This window comes from Aethalodelphis obliquidens, unplaced genomic scaffold (genome assembly GCF_003676395.1).
Source record: "Aethalodelphis obliquidens isolate GAN/ISIS:26980383/991018 unplaced genomic scaffold, ASM367639v1 scaffold35, whole genome shotgun sequence".
NCBI classification, from domain to species: domain Eukaryota; kingdom Metazoa; phylum Chordata; class Mammalia; order Artiodactyla; family Delphinidae; genus Aethalodelphis; species Aethalodelphis obliquidens.
The window spans coordinates 911,391-924,154 of NW_020837979.1; the positions used below are offsets into that span (position 1 = coordinate 911,391).

The following is a 12,764-nucleotide window of genomic DNA, read 5'->3' on the forward strand; positions in this document are numbered from 1 at the left end:
GTGAGAGTTAAACTAGACTCACAGGGCGTTCACAGACAAGGTCGCGATCAAGGCTCCCCCGTCTCCTTGGCTTTCTCACATCTACTTCCTTTTTCCGTAAGAAAGGTGAACACTCTTTTTGGCTCTCCAGTCTTTGAGTGGGGTTTTATTCATGTTTGAATACTTAACAAAACTACTGAGAGTCGAAATCAAATGAGGATGAGATGTGTCCACGAGGGAGAGAGAGATGCTGCTTCAGGGGTGCTTCCTTCTGGCTTGTCTTGGGTGTGCAATTACACTATTATATGGAGTTTTGTCCTCCTGAACGATATCTTTAAAATATATTTTATATGCCGCAAACCACCCTTCCGGGACTAGCCTGCTATAGAGCTCCGTCTAGGAAAGCAGTGAGGATGTGTTTATTGTAAATTATCTTCAGTCCCAGAGCCCTCTGGGCTGGAGTCCATGTTGAGGAGGGCCTCCTGATTGGTGAAAGTCGAGCTGACGGTTAGGCTCTGCCGCGGCTTCACAGGTGCAAGTTCATCTAGCTTAATATTTTCGTTTCTGACCAGAATTGTCCTATCCATGTTTTCTTCACTGTGCCTTGCAACGACAGCATCAAATACATCTAATTTTGGTGGCAAGGTTCCACTTTCAAATAGGTATTTGGCTAAATAAGAGATGCAAATGTTGGATAAGAATGAGGTCACCATGGCAAGGGTCTTAAACGGGAATCTCTGATTATATATGCCACTTTTATCAATGTAATAACCAGGGTAAAAGATCAAGGGCTGCAGGTTCAGGTACGGCTCCCCGCCGGTGACTCTCAGGAAGAGGCCAGAGATGTAACCTGCCACGGCCCCATACGTGTTGGTCCCCTTGATGAATAGCACGCAGAGCAGCTGCGGGAAGATGATGATGTACACGAGGTCGGAGCTGAGGTACCAGAGCCCGTACACCGTCTTCGTCAGCAAGGCCATGGTCATTGCGGAAGCTCCGAACACGAACACCGTGATGCGCATGACCCAGACGAGCTCCTTGTCGGAAGCCTGCAAGAAATCGACATCGAGTCAGTTTTTCTCAGGACGTGCTGGCTCCTCTAGGAGGAGAATGAGAGGCCTTCCTGTGTTTTAAAGCTGCTCTAAAGAATCCGCCTGGTTCAAAAGGCTCAGTCTATGGGTGAAACCAGCCGAAACCACAGCATGTGAAGCGAGCAGTCTAGGCAGCCTCCCCGGGCGACCTTGCGAGAGGCTTCGCGGTAAGCAGAGCCCACTGGCTGAACGTCAGAGGGAGACGTGAGATGCGCGCTGGGTCCTCGGAGGGGAAGGGTAACGCAAGGGAGGATTTCTTTACTTTCCACGTTAAGGAATAGTTTTTCATGCGGCAGTGAGAGGTTGTGGCCTATCTGTCTTCCTCTCTTCCTGGAGGGTAACTGCCTTAAACAACAAGTGGGACCATTTTGTTAACTATGACCTAGAAAACCTAGAGAAAGGCAAGCCTGAGTCAAGGAAGGAGGTGGAGGGGGGCTCTGGGCCCCTCCGTGAGCACGATCGTGCTGCTCTGCGCCCTGGCATTCAATAAGGAAAATCAAACTGAGACGCTGTTTTCTGACAAAGGAGGACTTGGGGTTCAAGTGAAGAGCAGACAGGTGTGAGACCAGCACCCATGAAATAATTACTCATTATCTTCTGCTCTGCCAGGGTTCCTGAATTTCTTATCGTATTTAGTTAAACTCAGAGTTTTTCTAAGTTATTTTAGGTTTCATTGCTCGTTCATTAGAAAGAGAAGACGTTTAAATTATTGCAATATGACTGTACCTCTTGGGAAATAGTTATATTGATTAGTGCCCTTCAGTATTAGCGTGAATGACAACATGCATTAAAAACCTCATATACAGCATAAATAAAGCGCTGAATCAAAGTAGGGTCAGATTTTCATGCAGACTATTAATAAGTATAGAGAAACACCTACATAGTAACTGCAAGGATGAGAACAAGAGCAATAGCGTTATGTTGAAAAAACCGTTCTTACTACCGAAAAAAAAAAAAAAAAAAGATAAAAGCAAAAACTGTTCTTACATTTTGTCTGAAGGAAAGCTGATAGATGTTGCGAGCAAACATCGAACTTGCTGACAAGATGGAAGAATCTGCTGATGACATGACAGCAGCAGAAACGGCTCCAAGACCAAAGTAAGAAATGTACACAGGGCAGAGATACTTCAGGACGATCGGCAAGATCATGTCTGACTGTTGGTTGTCCTTGGGGTCGAGAGGCCCGTATCCAGTCTGGCTCCAGTCTGTGGATAGAAACAACAAACACAACAACCAAAGAGCCATCCATCCATCCATCCATCCATCTGGGGTCATCCTATTTACTAGGTAGCTTTCAAAATAAAATCAGAACCTATAAACTAGTCTAATCAGTGGGAAATCTAATTAGTCTAACAGGGCATGTTAGTTTAATTAGGTGGGAAGCCCATGTACTGGTCCAGTGAAATTGCCTCATATATTCCAGCTTCTAATGGGTTACAGTTAGTCTTATGCACAAGATCTGAACAGAATATGGTGGTGTGAAAAATATATATATATATATATATATATATATATATAATTAAATATATATTTAATATATATTTCTCATCTTCAATGTTACAATGGTGTCTGAAATATAAGACAATTGGTTGACATATTACAAAGGTAGATATATGAACAGATGAGAAACCATTGACTGTGTGGGGGTGAGAGGGAACGTGGGGGAGGGAGGGCAGCTGAGGGGTAACTGGTGACGTGGATGAAGCCTGAGTGAGTCAGTTAGTGAAGCTGCAGGAGATTTACCTGTTGACGCGCCAATGGCTCCAATGAGTATGGCTGGCAGAGCCATCACCATGCAGCCAAAGGCTGCCAGGAAGGACAGCACTTGAGCGTAGGTGGCTGAGGATGAAGACAGGACCCTCTGGAAGTAGGCTTGCCACGGGATTCCACCCAGCATCTGCGTGGGAACCACGGGCACTCACAATGAATTGGAGGCAAATAGCATCTATTAGGTATTTTTAAAATGAGAATTTTTTTTTAACAATCACATTCAGAATGGTCACATGTATGGCTCTGAAGGGTAGAAAATGGTCCTACCTGCCACTTGTCTACACTGCTGTCACTAAGTCATCGTCATAGGTTCAGTCGTGCAGAATTTCTCAAGTTCTTTTCTCTCATAATTATTTATGCACAATATTTTCTTTTGCTTAATTTACCTACTTTAAGCTGCATTATACACAACTACCCAGAAACCTTCAGTTTGTTCTTATCTGGAAGTTTTAACAGCCACAAAATTATCTCAAAAAATTAAGATTCTGAAACCATGAAGTTTCATTTGATTCAAAACACCCAGTGAATATTTCTGGATTCCAGTCACGTGCCAGGCAATGTAATGGCTGTCAGAGCCCAGAGATGAGTGAAAAAGTCCTGCTCTTGAGACCACTGTCCAGTGGGAGGGTCAGTGCGTTATGGTGTTTTCTAGACGGGGCTGTGCAGAGGCTCAAGACAATATAGAGCATCAAGAAGATACTAGAATTTCTCTTTATATTCATTTCTACCTCATACCTAAATATTGTTGTTTTATTAAATGATTTCCACAATGTGCTAGTACATAGAAGCAGTTTATAATTCCTATCCCTACCTTGGGGGTGTGCTTAACATTCTTATTGAGGATATACAATAAAAAAGTTTGGAGACACTGAACTTGCATGTAATTTGTTGATGCTATAAAGAGGTACATATGGGAACAATAATGAGAAACAATCATCTGGGGGTAACAGAGGGGAAAGGTGGGAGGAAGACAGAGGCATGGTAACCATGGTAACCATACAGAAAGAGCATTTGAGTCCCCTTAAGTATCAAGAGGGTGTCACTAGGTGGAGACGGACAGGGAGGAGAGTTCTTGGGAAAGAACCCAATATGAAAAAGAAAAAGAAAAAAACAGAGGCAGCCATTAGACCACCGTGTGTTTGGTATGGGTGGAGGTCAGGGTGTGTGTGGGTGGTGAGAGAGGAGGCTGGAGCATCCTCTCACTGGCGTAGAGTCAGTGTTCAGTAAATATTTATCATGTGAGTGAGTGAATTGAGGAGGGAACTTCCCACGTCACAGTGTATTGAAGTTGCTTCTTTGATTGTCTGTCTCTCTCACTGGCTCCGAGTTCTGGGATATCTGTCTTGTTTATTATTGTCACGTCTGTGCCAATCACATATTGGCTCCAGAACGATTTCCTTCTTATAAAAGCCATACAAGCTCAAATGCAGAACAAACAAACAAAACAAAACAAAGGCAAAAGAAGAAATTCTAAAATTCATCATCCCGTGCCTCAAATCTATATGCTTCCAAAACTTTTCCTTTTGTTTTGCAACCTGTAAATCAGTATATCATTGACTTCTTCCATGTCGATGAATATTTCGTCAGTAATTTCAATGACTATGTGAATTGATATATCATAATTTACATACCTGTGTCTATGGACATTTAGGTCATCCAGGTTTGTAAGTCAGGTAAAATCTGGCCTCCACTGACAAACAGGAGCTCTGATGGAAAGGTAGAAATGGGCTTGGAGGGGTGGGATGTGGGTGGGCTGCCAGCGGGGAGACCAGTGAGGGGCTGTCACAATAGGGCCAGGTGATCCAGGAGCTCGATCTAGTGCTAATATAGGGACGGGGGAAGTTTAGGGTGGGACGGGCAGATGCCTCTAGATTACCATGAGCAGGACTTGACAAGTCATTTCCACGGCAACTGGAAGATCAGAGACCATTGGTGAAACGTTTCAAGGCTCACATCTAGAATTTATTCAGTCAGTCATTCCGCATCTATTATTTCATTTCAATTTATCTTACAATTTGAAGGATGAACATGACTTAGTCATACAATTTTTTTGAGTTGGGAGAAATTGTAGCAATCATTGGATATAATGCCTTATCTTGAAGATGAGTAAATCCAAGGACTAAAGTGTGGTGTAGGAGAAAGGACTTTGGGGTCTTAGTTCTCTGTTTCAATCTATCACTCAGACAATGGTGTGACTGATAATCAAAAAATTGCCTAGTTTTTCTAAGTCTCATCATCTCTCCCATATAACCATAAAATACACCAGCCATGAAGGTAGAATTACACATACATATAATATTTAATCGCCTTCTCCATTCGATTCATAATTGTAAACCATGCCCGAAAAATTTCAGCCAAATGCATTTCTTAACAATCGTTGGGGAAAAAGCCCTCCTCCCCGCCACTGGAAACATTAGTTTACATGTTTCTCTGTCTTCTTACCAGTAAGTTCTTCACGGGGGCAGACGCACCTACTTTCAGTGTTAAAATTTAACAAAGTGCCACAGACACAAAATGGAATCACGAAATATTGTGAATCTTCTAAAAAGGGAACAAACATAAACCATTTCCCCTTAATTTGATAACAATTAATCTATTGCTTACTTTGAAATCAAATACATTGTTTTTTTTTAAAAATACATAACCCCTCTAGCAAAATCACACAATCACAGAATCTCTGAGGGAGAGGTTCTCTGGTACTCCCTCCCCCTCAGTCTGTGATCCGCCTTGATTTCTTCCATGCCCACCCCTCAAGGCCACCACCTTCACCCACAGGTTCTGCACATTCCCAGCTGCCTGACCTCCCAGCCTTCTTTCTGGGCATCTGTCCTGGGTGACACTTCCCTTCCCTACGTATCTCACGCACTTAAGGCCTTATGACACCACGGATTTAATTAGAGACTGAATGAGTTACTTATTTCAGAAGAAGTTGGATTTTAATGCCTTAATCCAAGATACAAAATAGAATTTTTAGATGGTGCGGCTCTCAGATTGGGGGAGGTATCTGGCAGTAGGGCGTGGTGTTCAGCACAAGTGTGGACACACCACACATAACCCCAGGGAAGTGATCGCTTTGACACTTGTCAGTGTCCCCATCCTTCTTCCAGCAGGAAGCAGTCAACCCAGAAACGGACAGGAGCGTGCATTTTAGTGTTACATAGAAACACTAAAGTCTTGGAAGTGCGTTTGACTTTAGGACAAGTGAGAGTGCATTCCTCGGGTAAGAGCATCACTTACCAACAACAGAAAGCTATCGAGCCACGTGTAGACTTCAAACGGCTCAATGGTCCCCAGCCAGGGCTTCTGGTACTTGGTGTGCACGGCCGTGTACCCGATGTCAGCAACCGCAGAATGTGACAGTGCGAAGGGGACGCTGACCCACTGCAACCAGAGCGCGGGAGAGCGTTAGGCCGTGGGACTGTCTGCGACGTGCAAGATGTAGTTTATTAGTTTTTTCTCGTAGATGGCACAGCTCAGTGTTGCTCGTGTTCAGGGAAGAACCTGGGAGCACGTTCTCTGTGGGACACCGTGAAACACTTAGGAGAGTTAGAGTAGCACATAACTTCTGTGCTAACGATGCCGTTTCACATTAGCCACAGAGCAGCCACCAGAGGCCTTTGGGAAGAAAACGCTGAATCTGAGAATTTGACATATGTTTATACATAAACATTTTGTGTTTTCTTAGAATTGGAAGAAGATATCCATTCCTTAAAGTGACCGAGAAGATTTGATTGAAAAGAATTTCTATGTCCCATGAGCAGTTTCATGGATTAACCAAAACTAATATAAGGAAGGGTTAAGAGACAAATACAGATTAGTGTCAGGATTTAAATTTTAACTCTGAGGGAAGTTATTCAAGGAAGATCCCACATGTGTTTCCACCAAGTGGAGGCATGAAGGAGGGGAAGCCCTAGACCCTACTAAGACTTAACTGAGGGCAATTTTCTGTCAAAATCTCACAACGTGACGAGGTTTTTCATCCAATTGATCCACAGAGGAATGAAAAATTGCCAATAGTATACGACTTACTGTGTATTACTCATGATGGGAAAATAGATTTCTGTTAATTTTTGCTGAGTTAGTATCAAATACCACATTATCTTTCACAAAAGGAGAAAGGAAGGAAAGAAGGAAGAAAAGAAGGGAGAGAGAAGGGAAGGAAGAAGGGAAGCAAGGAAGAAGGAAAGTCTGTGAACGGCCCCACTTACCAGTCCCACGAAAATGCAGAAGAGCTGAACGACATCTGTGTAGGCCACGGAGTAGAGCCCGCCCACCAGGGTGTACAGCGTGGCGATAAGGGCGGAGACGATGACGGACACGTGCACATCGGCGCTAATGATCACGCTGATAGTGGCTCCTGGAAGGATTGGATGAGAACAGCCCAGGTGAAGTCTCACATTCAAATTCTGCCATCTCAGTAAACTGAATATGCACATGCATATCTGCATTTATATACATACATATATATATACATACATAGGTTTAAAAACCTTCTTTCTTTCTGAAATTAGTGCTTTGCTCACTTATTTGTGTGGGGACACCTGAAATTCACGATTTGATTACAGATCCATTACATATACTACACTAAATACTACTATAAGATCTTGCAGTAATGCCACCAACTACCTGAAACTCTGACTTTGTTGAACATACGCAGTATATTTACTCACATCCATGAGAAAAATAAGCCTTTATGGTAAGCATAACACCCATCTCCACATTTTACAATCAGCATTCATTTGCTCTTTTGCGTTAACTCTGACCTCAGCCAGCTTTTACTAGATGACACATGGTAAAAAGTACCAAGGTTTGAAACAAATTTGTAGGAGAAAATAATAAAATTGGTAACTTGTTCCTTCCAACTTTTTCAACTTCGGGAAAGACGACTTATTTTATTTGTTTGCCAGAGAATTCCAGTTTTGCCCCTAGGACGCCAGGGCACTGAAGAGCCGTAGATTTTAGCATCATGTTTTAAAGTAATTTTCATCATCAAAATTGTAACCCTGCCTTAGAAGTCAATCTATGCTTTTCTGACTTTCTGACTCTGTTTACTGTGTATGTTGGTGTCTGTATTTCCAATAGAACGTTATGGTGTGGACGGCTGGACCGCTGCAGTTCTTGGACAGCCAGTTCGGAATTCACTTGCTGCCCTACACACCCTTTCCCTGTTCTTTTCAAAAGTGGTATAGTTCAGATTTCGTATTATTAAACGCAGCAATGATATTCCTGCCACGTTAACATACATGCAACAAATCTGTGATTTCTTTGAATCATTACTTGCAATCTTGCATTCTACTATCGCTTCTCAATGGCGCGCTAATAGCAGAGGCAGCCCACCCGAGATGAAACATCCATTATCTAAAGAGCAGTATGTTTTGATCTAAGATAACAATGCAAAATATTTTTCAAGAAATTTTTTCTTAGTGCTGTGGCTTTGGTATCAAAATTGAATTACTTTCTTGCATAAAAACCGGTTGAGGAAAGGGCATGCCTAGTAAGGAGCTGGGAGGGGAGGACAAGGGAAAGCGGCCAGTTATTTGCAAGTGACTTTGGGTAACTGACTGAATTACTGTTGTATGGATATTTAACAAGTTATTGTTTTTTCTCCTGAGATGATTTACTGCATGTTGAAACTTCAGTCGCAATTCTTTGTCATTCATCTTTGGTCTAGTTCTCTACTTTAAGAACAACATTTTAGAGGCATACCCCATGAATTATGAAAAGTCCAATCATTACCCAACCTCTTTTGAATACTGTTTAATTTCCCACCCTTTTGTGAAACTTCTATTAATCCTACACATCCAAAAGGTAGGGAGGCTGTATGTTACAGAAGAAAGATCACTAGACGGGGAGCCGAAAGATTTAGGGTCCTAGTAAATGCTGCCATTTGGCTGTAACTCAGTGGTTTTAAAGACGTCACCTACTTTCGTCCCACTATTACGGTTGGGATGAATTTTTTCTCTAAATATTTTCTAAATCACCCCATCATTTGTCGTGAGTAAAATCAAAGTTATACTTCCAGATCTGTTGTGAAACGTTATTAACTCGTGCAGCCGTAAAACTAAATATACTGCAAATAAAGTTATAAAAATTATCTGAATTGAGCCGTGAAAAGTGTAAATATACGTTTCTTTAAGAAGCTGTAAGGGTGTTGTCTGTTGATACCAAGAAGATAGTTTAAGACACTCCTAAGCTTTGGTGGTGAACTATGCTCATTCATACATATTCACAGTAAGGTGGTGGAAGATCTTGTCCCAAGTTATTTCTAATAAACACTAACTTTGAGTTACGTCCGACTATTATTTCTGAAGAAAATAGAGGTGTTAATTTAAAATTCACATACATTCTCTTTACCAGAGCACATATTTCAAGAATAGCAGTAATACTTCATAAATGTCGTTTGACATGTGTGTGTGGAGACAGACATTAATACACTTTACATATGTGTTGACAGGCACACACAGATGTAGACACACGTATTTACAAAAATAACTCATTGCAGCGAGGTTGAGTTTAGCTATTAAATTTCCAGAATACTTTAGAAATAATAGATTATTCATTCTGTTCTCCCTTCAGGGCTCTGTTATAGAAGTTGATCTTTATTCTGTGAGAGTGAACATTTTGTATTCTGTTAGATATTCAGCCCCCTCCTTTTTTGATATCTCAGCAGGAGTTTGTTCTTAAAGCCAACATTTTCTGGTGTTGAAACCAGTGACAAATAAACTACCATTGCTTCCTAGCTAATGAGAGCAAGGTGGGAAGGGAGCTGTGCTTTTATGTAAAATTTCCTTAGGATATAGCAGTGGTGGCTGTGGAGTATGATTACTTAGTGCCAGCAAAGTGCAACTTTTCACTGAGTTATTACAGCTTTTTTTAAACTATCAAGTTCTCTTCTTTTCTATCTACACCAAGTCATTCCTTCATTTTACAGCTGGAGACCAGGAAAATAAGATATGATTATACAAGAGTCTAGAGAGACAGGAATGAAAAGTGGTGTAAACTAATATCTGATATTACAGAGACCAGATCTGATGATAATACTGAGACCAGAAGACTAGCTTGTAGTCTAATATGCAGCAGAGAAGGAAATTCATCTTATCTGACTTTTGTTTTGTCCACTTAAAGTTTGACTGTAGACATAAGCCCATTGTTTCCATTTGTAGGAGGAGATGGAGAATAACACAGCGTGTTCTGGGTATCACACATACACACGGCTCACTGAGGAAGGACAAGGAACGTCCAGCTCTGCTGGTCTTCAGGAAGGAACTCAACACTCAGTAGGATGGTGTAGGTTTCTCCTTGGTGAACAGGGAGGGTACTGAACCTGAAGATCTCCCACTGAAAGCTCTCATTTTCTAGGTCGTATCAGTGGGCTGAGAATCCAAGGACCAAAGACGGGCTGTCCTCACACTGATGGATCTCGATAGTAAGTTAGACCCCAAGGAGTCTAAGTCCATTTTCCAAATCCCTGAATATGTCTACAACCCAACAGTCTAAGACGTAAGGGGATTACACTGAGAAAGGAAGGACTGTTGTTTTCCTTTTTCTCTTTTGAAGAACATGTAGCGATAGGTGATGCATTCATTCATTCATTTGTGATAGGACTGTAAGTGTTAATAAGACACAGGTCCTGCCTTCAGGAAATGGATAGTTCCTTCTGTGAGGTTGGAAACTGGGAAGTAGATAAATAGGCACGTAATCATACAAAGTGGTAAATTCAATGGAAACAGAATTCCTGGTGCCTCCGGAAGCCCATAGGAAAGGCATCCAGCAGGTTCAAGATGACTGCCCTGAGGAAGTGACATCTCTAGCAGATCTGAAGAAACTACCTGGTTGGCTAGAAAGGAAAGAGGAGCGTGAGTCCTAAGCAGAGGGCAGTGTGCTTGCAAAGTGTCAGAACTGCCATTCTGGAGGAAGGGAGAAGGAAAAGCCCAAGTTGTAAGAAGCCTTCCTAGCCTGGTTCAAAGGCCTGGTTTTAAGCAGGAAAGGGACGTGATCAGATTCGGTCTTATGGGAGAAGAGCGGGGAGGGGGGTGGCATTAATCCGGGTGCTGGAGGTTGGGGGTGGCCTGGCCTGTGGCTGAAGAAATAAAGCTGTGTATCTGATGCTCATTCAACCAGAGATGCGCACAGAACGACGTTCTTTGGTCCTTACCTAAGGCAGAGAAAATGGCCGCAGCCCAGAACATTTCCCCCATCAGCGCGGGAATGAACAGGAGCCCTCCCATGCGCTTTCCGTAGATCTGCTGAAAGGGGTCTAACATGGTCACATATCCCTTGGAACGCATGGGCTTGGCAAAGAACAGACCACCTAAAGGAAATTAAAGCAAGCGTTAATGAGAAAATGAAAAATCCCTAATACAATAGTCTTTGCCAACCTTTTACTATATATAATTTCTGAAGGGAAATGAATTTTTTAGAACACTCATACATGTTGAGGAACCTGTCTGCAAAATCCAGTGAGTACAGGACCAAGAAATATTCAGCAATAAAGTGGAAATTTCTTAATACGATTGTCGTGTGCATCCGGGGCCACACATGGCATGGAAGAGGCTGTGGATTGAAACACACGGACCAGCAGTGCACTCGTAAAATGTCTTCATGTATTTGTGTCACCCAGCAGGGCATTCAGATATTTGATTAAGCACAGGATCCAACAAAAGTATTCTAAGTGCAAAAGAAATTTAGGAACCCTCTGTTACATAATATTCTTGACCTTTTATTAGTTTGATTTACAAAATGAAATGCAGGTACAATTCACGCAGATTCATTTTTAACGATATGTCCGCACTATTTTGGAAAGAAAAAACATCATTATGTTAAGAAATTCACTGCTTTGATAGCAAACAATCAAGGGAATTTTTTAAACATGTTCCATCATCAGGAGATCCGATCACCTAAACGTTAGTGTTACCACTTTCTGATAACAGCTACTTAGGGATTTCCGGCAGCATTTCCCACAACAGTTGTTCACATCGTTTGACTTATTTCGCTTGTTATTTATACTCCTGATCTATATGCCTTACTGACTGAGTCGCTCAGGTGTGAACTTTTGCTTACCTAAGATCAGACTAAGGGAATATCCAACTGGTGCCTGAGCCCACGCTAGACCGTAATCTGGAACGTACACGGCTTCGGCTGTCCCGTTGATGTAACCTCCTCCGACCCAGGTGGCTGAAACAGAGTGAGAAGTGAGGGGAAGGCGTGTCATCCCTGTCATCCCTGAGACCCGCTCAGCCCCGCACGGCGGCCCTGGACATCGAGTGGCTGGTGACACAGCCACCGGAGACGTGGCTTGTCTGAAGTGTTGGAAGAATGCCAAGGGCACATCGATTTCAAAGACTTAGCATGGAAAAATAAATGTAAGGTTTCTCATTTTTGTTTTTGTAATGGTTACAGGGCAAAAGAAAAACATTTTCCATGTACTGCGTTCAGCAATTCTATTATTTACATTAATTCACCTATTTTTTAATGTTTTTTTGAAGTGATATGTAGAAGATTTCAGATTATATTCGTGGCTTACATCATATTTCCATTGAACAGTGTTGCCCCAGATATTTTCTAAATCCATTGTCATCAACATTTTAAAATGATATTATTATATCATAAAGTCTGAGACCATATACAATATATAACACTATATGACTACTCCTCAATAATACTATGACTTCCCCCCAGCCTTTTGTTTTAATTGTATTGATCTTTCTCTTGATCATGACTGTTGTCTTCGAGGAGTGGGAGGGGTGTGTGTGTGTGCGTGTGCATGCGTGGTTGTGTGTGCGTGTGCTTTTCACCAATAGAGTCACTCTGTAAGCATGCTGGGTGCATAGGCTTCTGGCAAATCTATTCTGAATTATAACGAAGTTGTACTCACTCCCTTACGCTGTTAAGGGAGTGGGGAGGGAGGTGGGTGCCAGGTGCCCT

The 12,764-nt window shown here is 42.1% G+C and overlaps 1 protein-coding gene across 1 annotated transcript; it reads right to left on the minus strand.

Annotated features, from left to right (window-relative positions):
• Positions 1–398: 398 nt before the first annotated feature.
• On the minus strand, positions 399–12,351 carry SLC5A7 (solute carrier family 5 member 7). The gene is made up of 6 exons (XM_027128671.1): positions 10,996–12,351; positions 7,049–7,197; positions 6,078–6,221; positions 2,814–2,967; positions 2,058–2,275; positions 399–1,028 (listed from the first exon to the last, which is right to left on the minus strand). Exons 1-6 carry the CDS (start codon positions 11,126–11,128, stop codon positions 399–401), a joined length of 1,428 nt encoding a protein of 475 aa, XP_026984472.1. The 5' UTR covers positions 11,129–12,351.
• Between the last annotated feature and the right edge of the window lie 413 nt (positions 12,352–12,764).